Below are 18,926 nucleotides of genomic sequence, written 5' to 3'. Positions count from 1 at the left end.
TGGGTTAAAGATAGTGCAAGTTTACATTTCAAACAAGAAATGGTGGAAAACTCCATTAGGAGAAGTAATTTGTGAGTTATTAATTTTCCAAAATTATTTTCCATAACGGCAAAAGATATGTTTAAGCGTTATCTAAGTGAAGTTTTGAAAGTACCTGATTCCTCACTTCCACCTCTCTCTAAAATATATTATTTACCTATGAGATTTAGGTCTCAGAATCCCAATCAGCAGAATTTATCTGCAGATAGTTTGGATTTAACTGATTTCCTGGAGAGGTCGGAAACTGAGACTCAGGTACCAGCAACATTATTAGTACAATTTGCTATTCAATCAGATAGGGAATGGATGTTGAAAATATTCTTCAAATATAAAGATGTTCCCTTTATGACTAATATTATAAGAATGTACCCAGATGTTTCACGACCAACACAGAGGAGAAGGAAACAGTTTCTCTTGCTGAGACCTAAGGTGGTTCAGATGGGGGCGACCTTTGTTCTGAGGTACCCCCTGTAAATGTGTAATGAAATATAAAGAGATCAGATATGTTTTTTACGAACCGCAGCAAGTTATCAAAATTTATTTCTTCTCAAGATAGTAAGTGATAATTAATTCTGATTCTCTGACCGTTTATAAGCAATGTTCCAAGGCAGTAGAGCCTCCTTTTGGTTTTCCTGATTATAAATTCTTTGTTAATTTTCAGCAATTTCAGCACCGTCTCCATTGATTGTGGACTAACTATATCATGTAATTAATTTTTTTTTTTTTTCCTTTTTTTGAATTATATAGATTGATACATTTAATGATATTTCTAATTCCATGATAATTTTCCATATATTTTGATTTTGTTTGTCAAAATTATAAAACTAATAAAGAAATTAAATCACAAATAAAATATGATCAGACACCTAGAAGGCTTGGAAGGGCTGGTTCAGCTACAGACCCTTCATATACGAGACAACCAGCTGGAAACCCTGGATGGCTTCTCAGGAAGTATGAAATCCTTGCAGTATCTGAACATCAGAGGATCCAGATAGGCAGAATGAGGGAGATGCAGAAGCTGGGCTGTCTAAGAGGACTGCGGGCCCTGGCAATGCAGGATAACCCCTGGACAGAGGCCGATGTCTATCGCAGGGAAGCCCTACTGCAGGCTTTCCTCCTCCTCTGAAACGGCCAATGCCCAGACTGTTAATGTTGGAAATCTGGGATGAAAAATGTTTTGGTGCCAATCCTCTGCTGTATTATTCCTTCCCCCTGGCTGTTAAAAGGGGAACTGGCATTTTCCTAATTAAGGGAAGGATATTAATGTTGTAAAATTGTACAACTGAAAGCTTAATATAGTTTAAGTGAGAAAAGGGGGGTTGTCTGATATAAAGTTTGGGTATTGGCTTTATCTCAGAATGGAGTGAATGAGTTGAATGGTTGTTTAAGGATAAGGTACCAAGACTTCTGGAAGCATAAGTGCAATTGGATAATAATAGGTGTTTCAAGTCCAAGTCCGTTTTAATTACGATCTCTCTGATACATGGAGCAATCTATCTGGTGTGCCACAGGGATCACCATTATCCTCACTGCTCTTCAATGTTTATATGGCCTCATTGGGTGCGCTATTGGCCCAACTAGGGATAAAACTATTTAGCTATGCTGATGACTTCACGATAATTATCCCATTTACTACCTCTATCTCAGAAGTCACCCCCAAAGCAACAGAAGCACTAAATCGGATGGAACAATGGATGACTGAATTCAGACTAAAGCTAAATTCAGAGAAAACAAAATTTTTTATTGCATCGCCATGCCTACTTGACACTAAAGCATCATTGTGCATCAATAACCTTAGTTATCCCATTCAACCCACTATGAAGATATTGGGAGTAACACTGGACCAGAGCCTGACCATGAAAGACCAGGTAGACTCCCTGATTAGAAAGATCTTTCTCATCCTCTGGAAGCTTCAGTCAATCAGAGCTTACTTCGATGTCTCATCATTTAGAATTCTGGTACAATCCCTCATACTGAGTCAACTCGATTATTGTAACATCGCCTACTTGGCACTCTACCAGAAGAACATGCGGCGATTGCAACTGGTACAAAATGCAGCGGTTAGGTTACTTTGTGGACTGAAGAAGTTTGATCACGTGACACCTTCCTATTGACTTCTGCACTGGCTGCCGATGGAGGCACGTGTGAAATTCAAGTTTGGTTGTTTTTGCTTCAAGGTACTTTACGGCTTAGCCCCTAAATATATAACAGACCTTTTCTCCTTCACAACCAACAGATTTAGGAGAACCTCACATCCGAACTTTGTTTCTCCACCAGTTAGAGGTTGTAAATTTAAAAGTCATCACCAACATCTTTTCTCACATCAAGCAGCATTATGGGGTAAAGACCTGGAACAACTGCTCGTGCCTACTACTTATAGGGAATTCAGGAAACGCCTAAAAACACATCTGTTCCTGAAGTACTTAGGTAACTGACCTGTACAATCTTAGTCATCAACAAATGATCTTTAGAACTGTTATTCACTAACTCTGAACTTTGTTTATTCCACTCGATCTGTAATACCTTTTAATCATTGTAAACCGCATAGAACTTCACGGTCCTGCGGTATATAAACTGTTATTATTATTATTTCAAGTTCTTAAAGTGATACCTTTCTGCAGTTTCGTAGAAAATGGGAAGCAACAGCTCAAGTACAAACTCCTGTGTATCCGCAACATGAATATGTGTTTTAGACTTAGGAAGAAGGTGGAATCAACCAGCCACATACAGGGATTCCACAGGTAATTTTGTACCAGTGCTGCAGGCAGCCCTTTAATTTTCTAAGGGAAATCCCATGCAGGGATGATATATGCATGGGATTGGAAGCTGCATTTTTAGCAGATTGCATTAGCACCCTGAAAATAATAAAAATACAATGGCTACTTAAATAGAATGCATTATACAGTGCAAAATCATACAGGTAGAGCAAGATCAGAGCACATATGACTTTTATTGCTTTTTTTTAATATCATTTTCATGCATTTTCAACATCAGAGAAAATACCTTGAACTTCATTACTGTAGATATTATTTAATTCAAGTAAATTTGGGGCAAGCTGTCATTCCAGTTCTATTGATTTCTTTTCATGCACTACTGTTTGGGGGGTATTCTGACTTCACAGTTACATTCTACAGCTGCCCTATGTTCATGTGACTCAAAAATGCTAGGGTTCTATTACAAAACCAGTCATGAATAAGAAACATCACAGGCTCTTTATTTTGAAAAGTAAAACACAAAGTACTATATTAGAAGAATTCCAAAACAGCTAGATATATTAACAGGCATAAACAGCTCTATAAACTTTTTGAACCTAATCTATGGAATGTTCCTAAAAATTACACATGGCTGAAAGGAACCAAAATTGAAAAGCACATAGTGTGATGGAGAGGTGACAGGAAGGGAGTGATGTTAAGAGGTTCATTGCTGCTAGGTCTCTGGAAACTGAGTTTCATGTGAAGATTGCCTATATATACAATTTAAACAAGCTATAGAAAACAAGAAAAGATGAAACTTCAACATAAAAGGCCTGAACCAGACCAAAACAGTTAATTTATATGAATCCTTTAATAAATAATGTGATGCAATCCAAGCCCTGGTGGGAGACTTAAGGCTGTTTGCAATTCCTCTCTTTCCCAGTTTTTTGCCTGAGTTTTAGTGCTAGTTACTACCAGATGACACAGGATTGCCAGGGTTGGCAACTGCTTCTATTTCTGCTGGTCAAACCAAACCCTTCCTGCATTTACTCTGATCACCATTTTACTGAGGACATTTTTGCCCAAACATATGAATCCTGTCATATATGGAGTTTATTTGCTCTTGCCTAAGGTCCCAGGTCTCCACCCATAACATTAAATTCTGTGAACAGAAACTAAGACATATATATATATATATATATATATATATATATATATATATAAGAAGCATGGAATATCACCAGAAACAAAATAAAGGACATGATGTGATATACAAGCTGAATCGTTTTTTATTGCTATAATTTTTAAAATGCAGCTGTTTCCTCAAAATATTTCTACTTGTATCAGAAAATCTACTTTTTGGAAGAGTTTCATCCCCCCCAAAAAGTTAAAAGTAGCTTTCTGCATGGAACAAAGAGAGTCAAGTTAGGCAATTCACAAAGAAAATGAATGCTTAAAAAATATAATGTTTTGGTTTCCCAACTGAAACCTTCATCAGGGAATTAAGGCATTGAGTTTTGTTATGTCATTAGACGTTAACCCCTCCCTCTCTTTTACAAAACTGCGCAAGAGGTTTTTTGCGCTGTTCTGTCAGAGTTCCTATGAGCATTGGAGCAGCACAGAGGATTCAACACGCTGGCTGGCGCTAAAAACCTTTTGCATGGTTTTGTAAAGGGGGTGGGGTAAATATGTTATGGCTCCAATATTCAGCGGCATTTGCCTGGATAGGAGCAGCTCCTACCTGGTAAAGTGCCATTCACCAGGCCCATACCCTGATTTTCAGCAGAATTACCTAGATAATTCATTGAAAATCTTTACTGAGCACTCTGGCACTATTCAGTAGTGCTAGAATGGTCCAGGCAGAGCCAGAGGTTATCAGGGTACTGCTGATGTTCAGTGCCAGTACCCAGATAACTATCAGGATGAGTTAGGACAACAAAAATAATCTAAGTACCTGGATAAGTTCCTGTGGATACATTATACTTGGATATTCAGAGCTGAATATCTGGGTACAACTTTAAAAAATTGTAGTTGGCATTTAAAGTAATGCTGACCACAGAGTTAAAATATCTGGGGCGGAGGGGGGGGGAGAGGGAGGAGGTGTATTCTATGTACTTGGTTTGTTTCCCTCCATTTTAGATACATTTGGTAGCACTGTAGATTTCTCCTGAAAACTGCCAGATGTGCTTTAAACTTTATATTTAAATATTTTGTTAGATCTTCAAGTCAATTGCACTATTTTTTACCTACAAGATGGAAAGAAACTGTGTTATTTCACAATTACAATCAGAATGAGAACCAGGTTGGTTGGCATCTTCAAAGTAGTACTGTGTGTGCCTAGAGAATGACACAAGGACAGAATTTGTCCTTGTTCCCACGGGAAACCATCCCTGTTATTCTTTAAAGACAGAGATAAGAATCAGAGTATGAATGGGCACAGCCAATGACCCTCAAGCTTTGCATTGAAGAATGCTGGTGTAGAAGGACTGAGGTTGAGATAGACAGTAAAAAATAACACAGAATGTTTTCCCGAGGTTATCTGCGGGGATGGGGACAAATTCTGTCCCCAAGTCATTCTCTATGTGCGCTGCCATGTAGATTGAGTTTCTGAATCAGGCATTTTCTTCTCTGGCTAACTAGGGTTCAGAATGCTGCACAGACAGCATACAGTTTCAGGAGGGGTACAACAGTTATGATTAGTGGTTAGTGATCAAAACTTGGGGTGCATTTGTACCAGGTTCTCACAACAGCTTGTGAGGCTGGGCTAGATAAATGATAAACTGCCCTCTTCAGATAGCATGTGGTTTGCTGGCTCCAGTTAAACAAATCCAAAGATGCAAAAAGGAAAGAAAATAGAAAAAGAAGAAGAAGAAAAAAGAACCAGATGGGTCGAAAATGATGGATCCATAAGGAAAACTAATACCAGAACAGACTCACTGTTATGTTTACTTGCTATGAGAAGGAATGCCGTTCCTTCAAAATTGACTGGGCAGAAATAGCTATTCAGAAAAACTCCCGACACATAAGGAGATTCACAATGAAAATCCAACCATATCTGCTCTGGAGTTTTATTGAAACAGAATGGAAACTGAGACTAAAAGCATCAAGGAGTACTGGATAGATGCTTTCTTCAGCGGCTACCCCACCCCATGCTTTCAAATGTCCCTCCTTCATCGGGACATCCTAGAAGAGAAGTTGAACAGGGAGTTAAATCATACCAGCTAGTTGAAGGTAGGGTGTCAAACAAGTTGTGCTGGATTCAATCTTATACTGTGGCTGTAGTTCTAGGATACTTCCAAAGACTTTCTTATCCTGTAGTCTCTTGTTTTATGCATCCCTTTATATTGTGTAAGAGGTTGGGTGCAGAGAGGCACAGTACTGGTGGTAAAGGGGCGATGGTACAAACCGGTGAAAGTCCACTGAATACAGAGTCTTCTCCGCAAGCAGGAGATGCAGGGGCTTTGGAGTTACCTCCTCCTCCTCCTCACTAGAGACATGGTCCTGCCTCATTACCCGATTGTGTAGTCGGCTGAACTTCCGAGCCTTGATGCTGGAAGAAAAGCAAAAGGAAGATGATTATGACAGAAGTGCTGCAGAAGCAGACATGAAGATCGGACCACTTGCTAGACTTGCTTAGTGATCTGAAATCTTTCACTACTAGGACTGGATGGCTGAAGGATTGGTACAAACATTTCAGTTCTAGCATTGAATGGCTTGGGAATTGGCAATGGGCTATTAAACCTGTCACCTCTATGACTGGAGGGATTAAGGGCAGTACACAGGAAAAGAAAACTTATCTTAGAAACCAGACAGCTCTGAGGATGGGCAAAGAGACATATAATCACTTTTAGGTCTGGGTAGCTCAATAACCAGATTCTCTAAAACAGGGTTCCTCACCTTTAATACATGATCTCCGAGGACAACAGTTCACCAGACCAAATAGATTCTCCCTTCCAAATCTTTCTTAGAAATTTTAGATGGATTAGTGTGCATGCTCCAGAAACAATCTTAACATGCCTTACTCTTGTATGAGCTAATGAGCTCAAATTCATAGAAGGAGGGAAGAAGGAAGGATGGATAAGTGTTACTGCTGAACTGCTCTCTCTAGAGAAGAAGGGCCAGATTCTTCAAAAGGCGCCATAATCAGCAACTGCTTACAAAAGCAGTGCCAACCCACTTTCAATCACATAATGGCACCATGTGAAAAATAGGTGCTGGAAATGTAGGCCAGGGGTTTAAAGGCCTACATTTCTGGCGCTTACCTTTGATGAGAATCACGTCTACAGAGGTGCCTAAGGTCACTTCTGGTGCTATCCATGTCTACAGTGGCCTCAGGTGCTGCATGGCACCTCCTTAGTCTGAACAACAGTGCCGTTCTTGGAGGCGCCTACAAGCACCTCCATTTTTTAAAAATGGTGTTTTAATTGGTGCAGTCAATTACTTCGTTGACTGAACCAATTAAAACAATTAAGTTAGGCAGCAGTAGGGGCACCTACTGCCACCTAACTTATAGTGCTGTCATCAGGGCTCAAGTAACCAACCCTGCTTTCTCTGAGTAATACATGCAGGAGTACCTACTGTAGCTTATGGTTGTCCTCAAGCAAAAATAGAAAAAATAATGCAAGAAAACTTTCCTATAACAGGGCAGAGAAATCTAATTTTTGGCAGGCTTGAGCTCATTTTTTTTTCTTTTACATAAGAACATAAGCAGTGCCTCCGCCGGGTCAGACCATAGGTCCATCCTGCCCGGCAGTCCGCTCCCGCGGCGGCCCAAACAGGTCACGACCTGTCTGAATCACCAGAAGGGGCTCCCCTGCCACCTTGGCTTCCCATTGAAGTCCCATCTTCCCATCGAAGTCCTAACCCTCTGGTCTTGCGCATGCACGACCTGGTTGGGTTTCTATACTTATTAGCTTTTTATACTTGTGTTACATCCCAGCTCCTCCCTCAGTATCCCACGATCCCTTTATCCCTCAGGAATTCGTCCAATCCCTGTTTGAATCCCTGTACCGTACTCTGCCTGATCACTTCCTCCGGTAGCCAACTTGAAATAGTACAGGGTTGTTTGACAAGAAAACAGATTTAGGGATCTGCTCTCATACCGAACAGCAAATTATTTCCATTTACAGTTATAAGACCATCTAATGTAAAGGCATCAAATTAATTTTAACACTGTTGCAAAAAACAAACAAACAAACAAAAACAACAAAAAGTACGTTATGGGCTTGATTTTATAACAGGATGCCTTTACAACATGTCCAAAAAGGTGCCTATTTTACAATGACAACATAGGTGCCTATTTATTTTTACAAATATACAACTCTTGATGTACAATTTACTTTTCTGAAAATGTCAGTACATTGTAACAACTTCTCTGATCAAACTATGCCCCTGGGAACGTCTTTACAGGCCGATACAATCTTATAAAAGTCCTTTTTCACAAATTAACCTATACATAGGCTGACAGGAGGAAGAGGGAAAAATCCATGCATATATTTGTTTATTAAATTAATTTAAAAGATTAAAATCAAAATGTAGGAGTAAGTGATGTCATCGATGTGGCAGGTCACTAGGGGCTGAAGTTCCGTCAAGGCCGATGTTCAAAGTGCTTATACAGCGGTGAAAAAGAGCATATTTGCTTCCCCACTTTGCTCCTGAGGGAATGCACGATGGCCACATCTACCTGGCGCAAACTGGAGAATTTTAAGTATGCCAACGGCAAACCAGGAGCGGGCAATGAAAAACAGCCTGGATCCCCAAGCGCATCCAAGATGGTGCTGGGACAGGCAGCAGAGTGCAGCACGGAGGTGCATACCATGGAGCAAGGCTGCAGGATGGTGTGTGCAGCCCCCCTGGAGTTGGGCGGCTTTACTGAACTGTTGGCAAGTTTGCGGGAAGACATATGGTTAATCCGCACTGACATTAAACAAGTGGTAGTAGATATAAAGCAGGAGCTGCAGGAAGTGACCCGTCAGCAAGGAGAGCTGGAGACAAGAGTGGATGCAGTGGTGGAGGACCTCACTGGCACGCAGGGTGAGGTGGCAGCTCTCCAGAAAGATGTTGTGGACATTTGGGACAAACTGGAGGATGTAATCTGCAGCTGCAAGGGGTGCCTGAGGAGGAGAAATTTAAAGACGTGCGGCATGTGGCGCAAGCAATCTGTGAGAATCTACTGCGGCTAGCACAGGAAGAGCCCATGGGAGGCCCTGGAGTGCAGATTGAAAGGGTACATAGAGCCCTTGGACGAGCACAGGGAAACCTCTCCAGGGATATTGTTCTTTTCTTTACCTCTTTTGCTGTCAAGGAAACTATTCTACAAACGATCAGACGCCGTAGTGATTATGTGTGGAATGGGCTGCCGGTAACTGGTTTTCGAGATCTAGCAGCCATCACCCTGCAGAAACGGTGGAATTTTCAAGGAGTCACCAGATATCTTCAGCAGGCTGGCTATAAATACTGCTGCCAGTTTCCATTTGCCATGTTGATAACCATCAGATCGGTACACAAGAGGGTTAAAACCCTGGCGGAGGCTTGGAATGCCTTAAAGGAACTGTTGGGGGTTGCAGTACCAGCAGACGTGAGCAGTGCGGCTGGACGGCGAGATGGAGGAGACCATCCAGCTAAGTGTCAGAGAGTGCACCCACGACAGCGATGAGGTGTACCAGCTGAACCCGCGGTTGGCTGATTGCCCTGATGTAGTGGTGGAGAACTTGTGCTGGACTGTTTTCTTTGTTTCATTCCTTGTGTAGGAATTCTGGGTTTGAGGGGGACTAATTGAGTGGGTGCAGTTTGTGTTTGGGATAGTGTGAGTGTGGTACATGGGGATGGGTGGGGGTGTCTATTTGTATAGGGGTCTGCAGGCTGTTGAGGAGTAGGGGGTGAGTGGGGAAGTACGAATGGGAATGTATGAGTGGGGAGATTGCTGCGGCCTTGCTACTGGTGGGCCTTCCTTGAATTGACAGCTCCAGCCATAGATGGGGCTGGAGATGGCAGGAGATGGGGTTGGAGATGGCAGGGGGAGGGGACTGGGGGGGAGGAGGAGGGGTATGGGTTGGGGAGGGGGGTTGTTGGGATTGGTCATATTCCATCCGGAGGGGTACACAGTTGGAGGCTGGGCTGACTGCGTTGGGGTGTGGGGTAGTGAGCAGCAGGGAGATTGTGTCTCTGGTGAGTAATAGTTAAGGTGGTCACCTGGAACGTGGGTGGTATAAACTTGCCGATCAAATGGTCCAAAATATTGCAACATTTACAGTGCCATTGGGTTGATGTGGCCCTACTGCAGGAAACTCAGACGGGAAGGAACATAGTTAGCTTAAACGCTGATGGGTGGGGGATTATGTGGCAGCAGATGGGGTGGACAAAAAGAGAGGGGTAGCTATTTTGTTCCGAAAAGAGGTAGTGACTAATCTTGAATTGTTAGAACTAAACTAAACCTTAAGTTTATATACCACAGCCTCTCCATAATTATAGAGCTCGGCACGGTTTACAAGAGTTTAATAAAAGAAGGAGTAGCATAGAGGGTTGGATGTTGAGTCCAGGGAGGAAGAGAACATTACTATTTTGTGAAGAGCCTAGTTTTTAGGTGCTTACGGAATAATTGGAAGGAGCCCAGAATCCGTAGTGGGGCGGTAAGATTATTCCAGAGTTCTGTGATTCTGAAAAAGAAAGATTTGCCCAATTTTCCCGCATAAAAGATACCTTTTAGCGAGGGGAAGGATAGTTTAGGTTTTTGGGTGGGCCTGGTGGTGTCAGGGTTCGAGGAGTTCCATGAAAGCGGGATTAGTAGAGGGAGGATGCCATGTAGGATCTTAAAAGCTAGGCAGATGCATTTGAAATGAACTCTGAAAATTATTGGGAGCCAGTGAAGTTTGGACAGAAGTAGGGAAACATGATAGAATTAGCGTTTTGCGTAGATCAGCTTGGCCGCAGTGTTCTAAATTAGCTGAAGTCTTTGAAGACTTTTTTTAGTTAAACTTAGATAGATGGAATTGCAATAGTCTAGTCTGGAGAGGATGATAGATTGAACAAGGACGGCGAAATGTTGTTGGCGGAAGCAGGATCTCACTTTCCTCTGCATGTGGAGGCTAAAGAAGCATGATTTTACCAGGGAGTTGAGGTGGTCGTTGAAGGAAAGAGAAGAGTCGATAATGATGCCTAGGACTTTGCTAGAGAATTCGAGCTGCAGTGTGGCTTCTGAGGGAAGTGAGAAGAGGGTAGATAGGACTTGGGTGTGAGGTATGTAATTTGTAGGGGGGTGATGGCCAGGAAGAGGTTGATTTTTTGTTGTTTATATGCTCCAAATGGGTATGATCCCCTCTTTCAAAAGATGGTGGCGACGGCTTTGTTGAACTATCAGGGAGCCCTGATATTTGTAGGTGGCGACTTCAATGCCGTCTGGGACACTGGTATGGATTAATCGTGGACGGCGGGTGTTGGGAGGCATTCTCGATCACAGGAGTGACTGGGCCAATTGTTGGACTTGGTTGATGGTGTTACACCCAGAAGAAAGGGATTATACCCACTTATCACGGGCGCATAATACACATTCCTCTTATCCACTATCTATTGGTGTCGGGCCCGTTATTTTGGTCGGTGAGTAAAACGGAAATTGGGGCGGTAATGATCTCTGATCATGCTTTGGTCTGGCTTACCTTAGAGGGAGGCCCTTCGGGTGATGTTGAGAGAACAATGGAAGAACTATGTCCTTAATAATGCAGTGCATCAGGACCACCCGGTGCTCTTTTGGGAAGCTGCTAAGGCAGTGCTACAGGGGGCCATCATAAGTTTTACTAGTTTTGAGAGAAAAACACAGGACCGGGAAATATTACATTTGGATAAGGCCTTAAAGCAGGCACGTCATCAATATGGTCATACCCAGTCAGTAGCGGATAGTATTTGGAAATCCAGGTGGCTCTCAATGAGTTGCTACACAAGCGGGCAAGTAACTCCATGGCATATTACCAATACCAGTTATATCGTTATGGTCAGAAGGGGGGGTAAATTGATGTCTCGTCTAATTACTTCAGAGAGGGGTCCACAGACGGTAATGACCTTGAAGAATAAGAGCGGGCATCAGGTCACCACGTATAGGGGGCATCTGTGAGATCTTTCAGAATTACTAACGGACATTGCATGCTCCTCTGGATGAGGGGGGACTATGCGGGCAAATGTATCTGCAGAATATAAGCCATCCCCGGGTGAATTTGCAGGAGTGGGCGAAATTGAAAGCCTTGGTGACACCAGAAGAGGTGTATGTGGCGATTGTGCAGAGTCCCTTGTTAAAGGCCCTGGGGAGGACGGGCTTCGTAACGAATTTTACAAGATCTTAGGCTCAAACTTTCAATGCAATGATCCAGGCAAGGGCCATGCCGGAGATGTTGAATATTGCGCGGATTTTGGTGCTCCCAAAGCCTGGCAGGGACCAGACGGTGCCGGAGGGAATAAGTGTTCCCTCTAAGCTGAGCAGGTGTCCTCCAGCTGCATTGCTACCACTAGGGGGTGGAATATTTTCAGTCGCTAAGGACAGGTATGTTCCCTGGAGTCCTGCAGAACTTGCCTGTCCCTCACAATTGAAAAATGTGACAGTAAAACAGCACCCTCTATTGGTGAGACTGTGGGTGGAGGACTCCTGCTCAGCTTAGAGGGAACAGTGAAAAAATTCACCCGATATTTTTGTTAAACGTGGAGGTTAAATTGCCGGCCAAAATACTGGTGAATCGGTTGGCTTAGGTGCTGCTGCGGATTCTGCATGAAGCGCAAGTTGGTTTTGTCAAGGATAGGTCGATAGCCTGGAATATGCATAAACTTCTGTTGTCACTAGAGTTGAGGGCCTCTCAGAGGTCAAGGGCTCTGTTGATCAGTTTTGATGCCGAAAAAGCGTTTGACGGTACGGTGGGATTTTATGTTTGAGACCTTGAAGGTATATGGAATTGGGGGGCCATTTTCTCTCAGCGGTGCGGGCTTTGTATGCTTCCCCACAGGCTTGTATTCTGGTAAATGGTTTGGAATCTGAACTTTTTGATATCTCTCGAGGGATGTGGCAAGGCTGCCCTTTATTTCCGCTGCGCTTTGCCTTGACTTTGGATCCTCTTATTAGTGATGTTTATGTGATGCCTGAAATCAAGGGCTTTCAAGTAGTGGCTCAGCAGTTTAAATTGGCGGCTTATGCAGATGACTTGCTGATGTATATTGTGGACCTGGAGCGTTCTTGGAGTTGCTGCATGAATACGGGGATTACGTTGGATTGCGGCTTAATTTGGCTAAATATGAGGTGATGTCCAGGAGGGGTGGGGGGCGCACTTTTACTTGCGGTGGGCATAGGGTTCATTTCGATACCTTTTAGGTCCAGATTGCTATGGATGTCCAAGCCTTGTATCGGTTGAATGTGCCTAAGATGTTACTGGATACGAGATGTTGGCTGGAAAGTTGACAATTGCTTCCATTATTCTTTGATGGGGCGGAGTCAGATGATTAGGATAATGATATTGCCCAAGTGGCTCTATTTATTTCAAACACTCCCCTTGTGATTGTTGCAGAAGGATCTTAATAAGGTAACTGGCATGTTCTCTAAATTTGTTTGAGCAGCTAAGAAGCCTAAACTGCCCTTGCAGTGTTTACAGGGGGACTGGGCTGCCTAGTTTGCAACGCTATAATTATGCATGCTTATTGCACCATTTAGGGGATTGGATGCTGGGGTTGACTAAGTTTACCCCAATGCAGATGGAGCGTGCTTATTATGCCCTGGAGCAACAAATTTTATTGGTGCATTTCCCTAGAGCGCTGCTCCCTGCTTGATTTCGCCAGAGTTTGTTGGTGCGATCCATGCAGGTTGCGTGGAAGTGGCTGGTATGTAATTTGGATGGGGACCTGTATATCACTGACCAAATACTGTTATGTGGGCACTCCCCCTTTCTGCCGGGAAATGAAAATATGGCTTTTCTCAGTTGGGAACAAGAGGGGGTTTGGCAGTTGGAGCATATTATGAATCAGGAAGGGAATCTGGAGGAGTATGCGGCCTTGCAGAGCCGGGTTGGGGAAAAATGGGGTAATTTGTATATGCATATAGTCAACTTAAGAATTATTGGGCCACTTTAGATCAGGGGCAGTTGGGAGACCATATTGGTTCCTGCCTGCGTGAATATTTTGGTTTTGATATTGAGGAGGTGCTGTTGGTGTCTGCTTTATAAGGGATTGGGGAATGTGGAAGTTTGTAAGGACGTGAGTTTATATTGTAGGGGATGGGAAAAAGATTTGCAGGTCCCATTATGGGACTGGAATAAGAATATAAGAATTGCCGCTGCTGGGTCAGACCAGTGGTCCATTGTGCCCAGTAGTCCGCTCCTGCAGCGGCCCTTAGGTCAAAGACCAGTGCACTGAGACTAGCCTTACCTGCATACGTTCTGGTTCAGCAGGAACTTCTCTAATTTTGTCTTGAATCCTTGGTGGGTGTTTTCTCCTATAAAAGCCTCCGGAAGAGCGTTCCAGTTTTCTACCACTCTCTGGGTGAAGAAGAACTTCCTTACGTTTGTACGGAATCTATCCCCTTTTAACCTTAGAAAGCACAGATGAATGGAGTTCCAGCCTTGACCCGCAGTGCGTCCCTCCAGGAATGTTATTTTAGGGTGATTTTTAGAGCATATCTTACGCCCCAACAGTATTACTATTGTGGGGGTGCCGAGTCTATGCTGTGTACTAAATGCGAGTGAGGGGAAGGGACCTTTGGCCATATGTTCTGAGGGTGTCCTCTCATACAACAATATTGGCAGGAGATTTTAAAATTTATATGTTCTGGGCTAGGCTTGGCTCTGGCAGGCACCCTGGAACAACTGGTACTGGATTTATCTGGGGCTTATGGGACGATGGGTGGGGTGCATAAACTATTATGCCGTAAGCTAGCCTTGGTGGCTCGGAAAATTATTTTGAAATATTGGACTTCTTGTGAGCCTCCAGGGTATTGGCTTTGGCAGGCTAATGTGCACCATTTGGCATGTTGAGAAGCCAGAGATGCGAAAGGTTCTAGGAAAGGGGGGGTCAACGATATCTGTGGCTTTGGGATCCCTATATTCAGATTTTACATCCCAAAGGGTGCAGTCTGCTCTTGAATGGGTTGTGAGTCTTGTGGAGGGTGGGTGGGAGTGCTTGGGAGGGTAGTTGGTGGGCGTGAGGTATGGTGGGGACAAAACTGGGAGGTTGTGTGGGTTGTTACCTGAGAATTTCCTTTTGTTTCTAGGGTTTGATATTGGATAACGGATGGACTATGTTTTTCGTTTTTTTGTATTGGGTGATGGAGGGAGGAGGGGTTGGGGGGATGGTTTTCTCGTATTGTGTGATTTGACTGGGTATTAGGGGGGAATTGTTATGATGGCACTTGGTCCTGTGTGGGTTCCTGGGGCCCGGGGATTATAAGAATCCAGATTCCCGGGTTCTGTTTTGTAGTAGGTTTGGCTTGTTTTGTGGGTCATGGTTCCCTCATGGAGCTTTGTTGAGGGAGGGGGGGAGTAGTGTAGGTGGGTTGGGTTGGGGATTTTCGGTGGGGTGTTTCTGTTGAATGTTATTTTATTAATTTGTATGGCACTTATTTTCAATAAAAATGTTTCAACACTAAAATAAAAATAAACAAAGTCTTTACCAGATATTACATGTGTGCCAGGTTAAATCATTTGATCCTACTGATTGGTATTGGGAAGGGAGGGTAAAACTAGGAAAAGGGGAAAGGATCTGGAGAATGGAGGAAAGAAAAATTGGATCTCATAGAAACAACATGGAGATAGAATCTCAGATAGGATGGGATGTAGGAGTACGGATGGAGTTATACTGGGAGGGAAGGATGGGATCAGAGGAAGAAGAGAAAAAGAAAATGAGAACGGGAACCCACCCAAGGAGGAAAAGGATGAGATCCTAGATCGAGTGAGTGATGATCCCCTACCATCATATAGCACCTCTGATCAACTCACTCACTTTCTTTCCACCTTTCAATATACTATCTACACTCTCTATACTCTTACACTTTTTTTTCTCCCAATCCCTTGCTCATACACTGCAGCACCTCTGATTCCTTAATAATCTATCTCCTCCCTCCTCAGATTCACTCACTCACTTTTGATCATATTGCACACATATTCCCTCAAGTCCATATCCCTTTACCCCTTTTTAGGCAATCTCTTCTCTCTCAGATCCCCTCACTCAATAATACACTACATGATGGGAGAGGAAGGAAAATTGCAGCAGTATGTTGCCTCTAACCATATCCTCTTTTTCTTCAGCCCAGAGTTAGTGGTGTGCTTTGAAACAAATGGAACACTGTAGTGCAGAAATTTCCAAACTCTTATCCAATATGGCCCTATTTTAACAGTTAAAAATTCATGTAATCCCAGAAGATAATGAAAACAAAACAGAAAATCTTCAAGTCCATCCCCTCCCCAACCCAACCAGTGGTCCATCATGCCCAGCAGTCCGCTCATGCGGTGGCCCTCTGGTCAAAGACCAGTGCCCTGACTGAGACTATCCCTATCAGGGTACGTCCTTGTTCAGCAGGAACTTGTCTAACTTTGTCTTGAATCATTGGAGGGTGTTTTCTTCAATGACAGACTCTGGAAGAGCGTTCCAGTTTTCCATCACTCTCTGGGTGAAGAAGAACTTCCTTTTGTTCATATGGAATCTATCCCCTTTCAATTTTAGAGAGTGCCCTCTCGTTCTCCCCACCTTGGAGAGGGTGAACAACATGTCTTTATCTACTAAGTCTATCCCCTTCAGTACCTTGAATGTTTCGATCATGTCCCCTCTCAATCTCCTCTGTTCGAGGGAGAAGAGGCCCAGTTTCTCTAATCTTTCGCTGTACGGCAGTTCCTCCAAACTCCTAACCATCTTCGTCGCTCTTCTCTGGACCCTTTCAAGTAGTACCGTGTCCTTCTTCATGTACAGCGACCAGTGCTGTACGTAGTACTCCAGGTGAGGGCGCACCATGGCCCGGTACAGCGGCATGATAACCTTCTCCGATCTGTTCGTGATCCCCTTCTTTATCATTCCTAGTATTCTGTTCGCCCTTTTCGGCTTCATCGACTTGTCGATCAGAACTCCCAAGTCCCTTTCCTGGGAGGTCTCTCCAAGTACCGCCCCGGACATTCTGTATTCATGCATGAGATTTTTGTTACCGACATGCATCACTTTACACTTGTCCACATTGAACCTCATCTGCCATGTCGATGCCCATTCCATTATGTCACGTTGCAGATCTTCGCAATCCCCCTGTGTCTTCACTACTCTCAATAACTTCATATCATCTGCAAATTTAATCACCTCGCTTGTCGTATCTAAGTCCAGATCATTTATAAAGATGTTGAAGAGCACGGGTCCAAGCACCAAGCCCTGCGGCACCCCACTGGTGACGCTTTTCCAGTCCAAGTATTGTCCATTCACCCCTACTCTCTGTTTCCTATGCTCCAGCCAGTTTTTTTATCCACATGAGTATTTCACCCTCGATTCCATGGCTCGCAATTTTCCGAAGTAGCCGTTTATGCTGAACCTTGTCGAACGCCTTCATGTTGTTCACCCTCTCCAAGGTGGGGAGAACGAGAGGGCACTCTCTAAAATTGAAAGGGGATAGATTCCGTATGAACAAAAGGAAGTTCTTCTTCACCCAGAGAGTGATGGAAAACTGGAACGCTCTTCCAGAGTCTGTCATTGAAGAAAAGTCCAGATATACAATGTCGACCGGGTCGCCTTTGTCTATATGTCTGTTCACTCCCTCGAAGAAATGCAGCAAGTTTGTCAAACAAGATCTGCCTTTACTGAAACCGTGCTGGCTGGTCCTCATCAGACCGTGTCCGTCAAGGTGATCAATGATGCAGTTCTTTATCAGCGCCTCTACCAACTTTCCCGGTACCGAGGTCAGACTCACTGGTCTGTAGTTTCCCGGTTCTCTTCTTGAACCTATTTTGAAGATTGGCGTAACATTTGCCACCTTCCAGTCCTCCGGAATGTTTCCCATTTTGATCGACAGGTTGGCTATCAGTTGAAGCAGTTCAGCTATGATCCCTTTCAGTTCCTTGATGACCCTTGGATGGATGCCATCCAGTCCCGGGGATTTATCGCTCTTAAGCCTATCAATCTGCTTGCATACCTCTTCTAAACTGACCATCAACCCTGTCAGTTTCCCATTTTCACTTCCAGCATATATCCTGATGGGTTCCGGTATGCTGTATCCTCTTCGTAACATGGGAGAAAGGGTAAACAAATATGGAGACCAAATAGATAGAAAGTCTTTGGTCTTTTTCCAAGAATACCAGGCTGATATAGACTCCCATATTATTAATGTAGGAAACCTGTTCCTCCAATACCAGATAGTGTCCCCCCAACTGTCCTGTATTAAGAAATATTATACCTTCCAGAAAAAGGGGAGAGAATGCCCAAGCAAAGACTGCAGATAATTCTGCAATGTCTTCCAAAATGTTTGAATTTTTGGGCAATGCCAATGGCCATGGCCAAAGGAATTATTTATGTAAATCTTTATTAAATTTCCAAACTACCATAGTGCAAACAAACAATTTCAATATACATAAGTTTACACAAAATGCACATTAAACTTATAGACATTAATGTACAACTATTTCCCCCACCCTTCCAAAGAAATTATCTAGTTCTTGACATTTATGGCACAGATGCATGGGAGAACCCCCCAAAATAGAAACATAGAAACATGATGGCAGATAAAGGCCAAATGGCCCATCCAGTCTGCCCATCTGCAGTAACCATTATCTTTTCCTCTCTCTAAGAGATCTCACGTGACTATCCCAGGCTTTCTTGAAATCAGACACAGATTCTGTCTCCATCACATCTACTGGAAGACTGTTCCATGCATCTACCACCCTTTCTGTAAAAAAGTATTGCCTTAGATTACTCCTGAGCCTATCAACTCTTAACTTCATCCTAAGCCCTCTCATTCCAGAGCTTCTTTTAAAATGAAAGAGACTCGACTCGTGCACATTTATACCACATAGGTATTTAAAAGTCTCTATCATATCTCCCCTCTCCCGCCTTTCCTCTAAAGTATATATATTAAGATCTTTAAGTCTGTGCCCATACACTTTATGATGAAGAACACACACCATTTTAGTAGCCTTTCTCTGGATCGACTCCATCCTTTTTATATCTTTTAGAAGGTGTGATCTCCAAAACTGTACACAATATTCTAAATGA

The 18,926-nt window shown here is 43.3% G+C and overlaps 1 protein-coding gene across 7 annotated transcripts in view; it reads right to left on the bottom strand.

Moving 5' to 3' along the window:
• Positions 1 to 3,997: 3,997 nt before the first annotated feature.
• Positions 3,998 to 18,926, bottom strand: part of BHMG1 (basic helix-loop-helix and HMG-box containing 1) — a 484,779-nt gene continuing 469,850 nt past the window's right edge. For all 7 annotated transcript variants that reach the window (XM_033953753.1, XM_033953748.1, XM_033953746.1 and 4 more), the window contains one exon: positions 3,998 to 6,282. In XM_033953753.1, the coding sequence (XP_033809644.1) occupies positions 6,072 to 6,282 (211 nt within the window). In that variant the 3' untranslated portion in view covers positions 3,998 to 6,071. The remainder of the gene's footprint in view (positions 6,283 to 18,926) is intronic.

The sequence above is a fragment of the Geotrypetes seraphini genome, chromosome 8, assembly GCF_902459505.1.
Source record: "Geotrypetes seraphini chromosome 8, aGeoSer1.1, whole genome shotgun sequence".
Classification (NCBI taxonomy): domain Eukaryota; kingdom Metazoa; phylum Chordata; class Amphibia; order Gymnophiona; family Dermophiidae; genus Geotrypetes; species Geotrypetes seraphini.
Note: the sequence above shows the minus strand (reverse complement) of the source record. Positions and strands in the feature narration are given on the sequence as shown.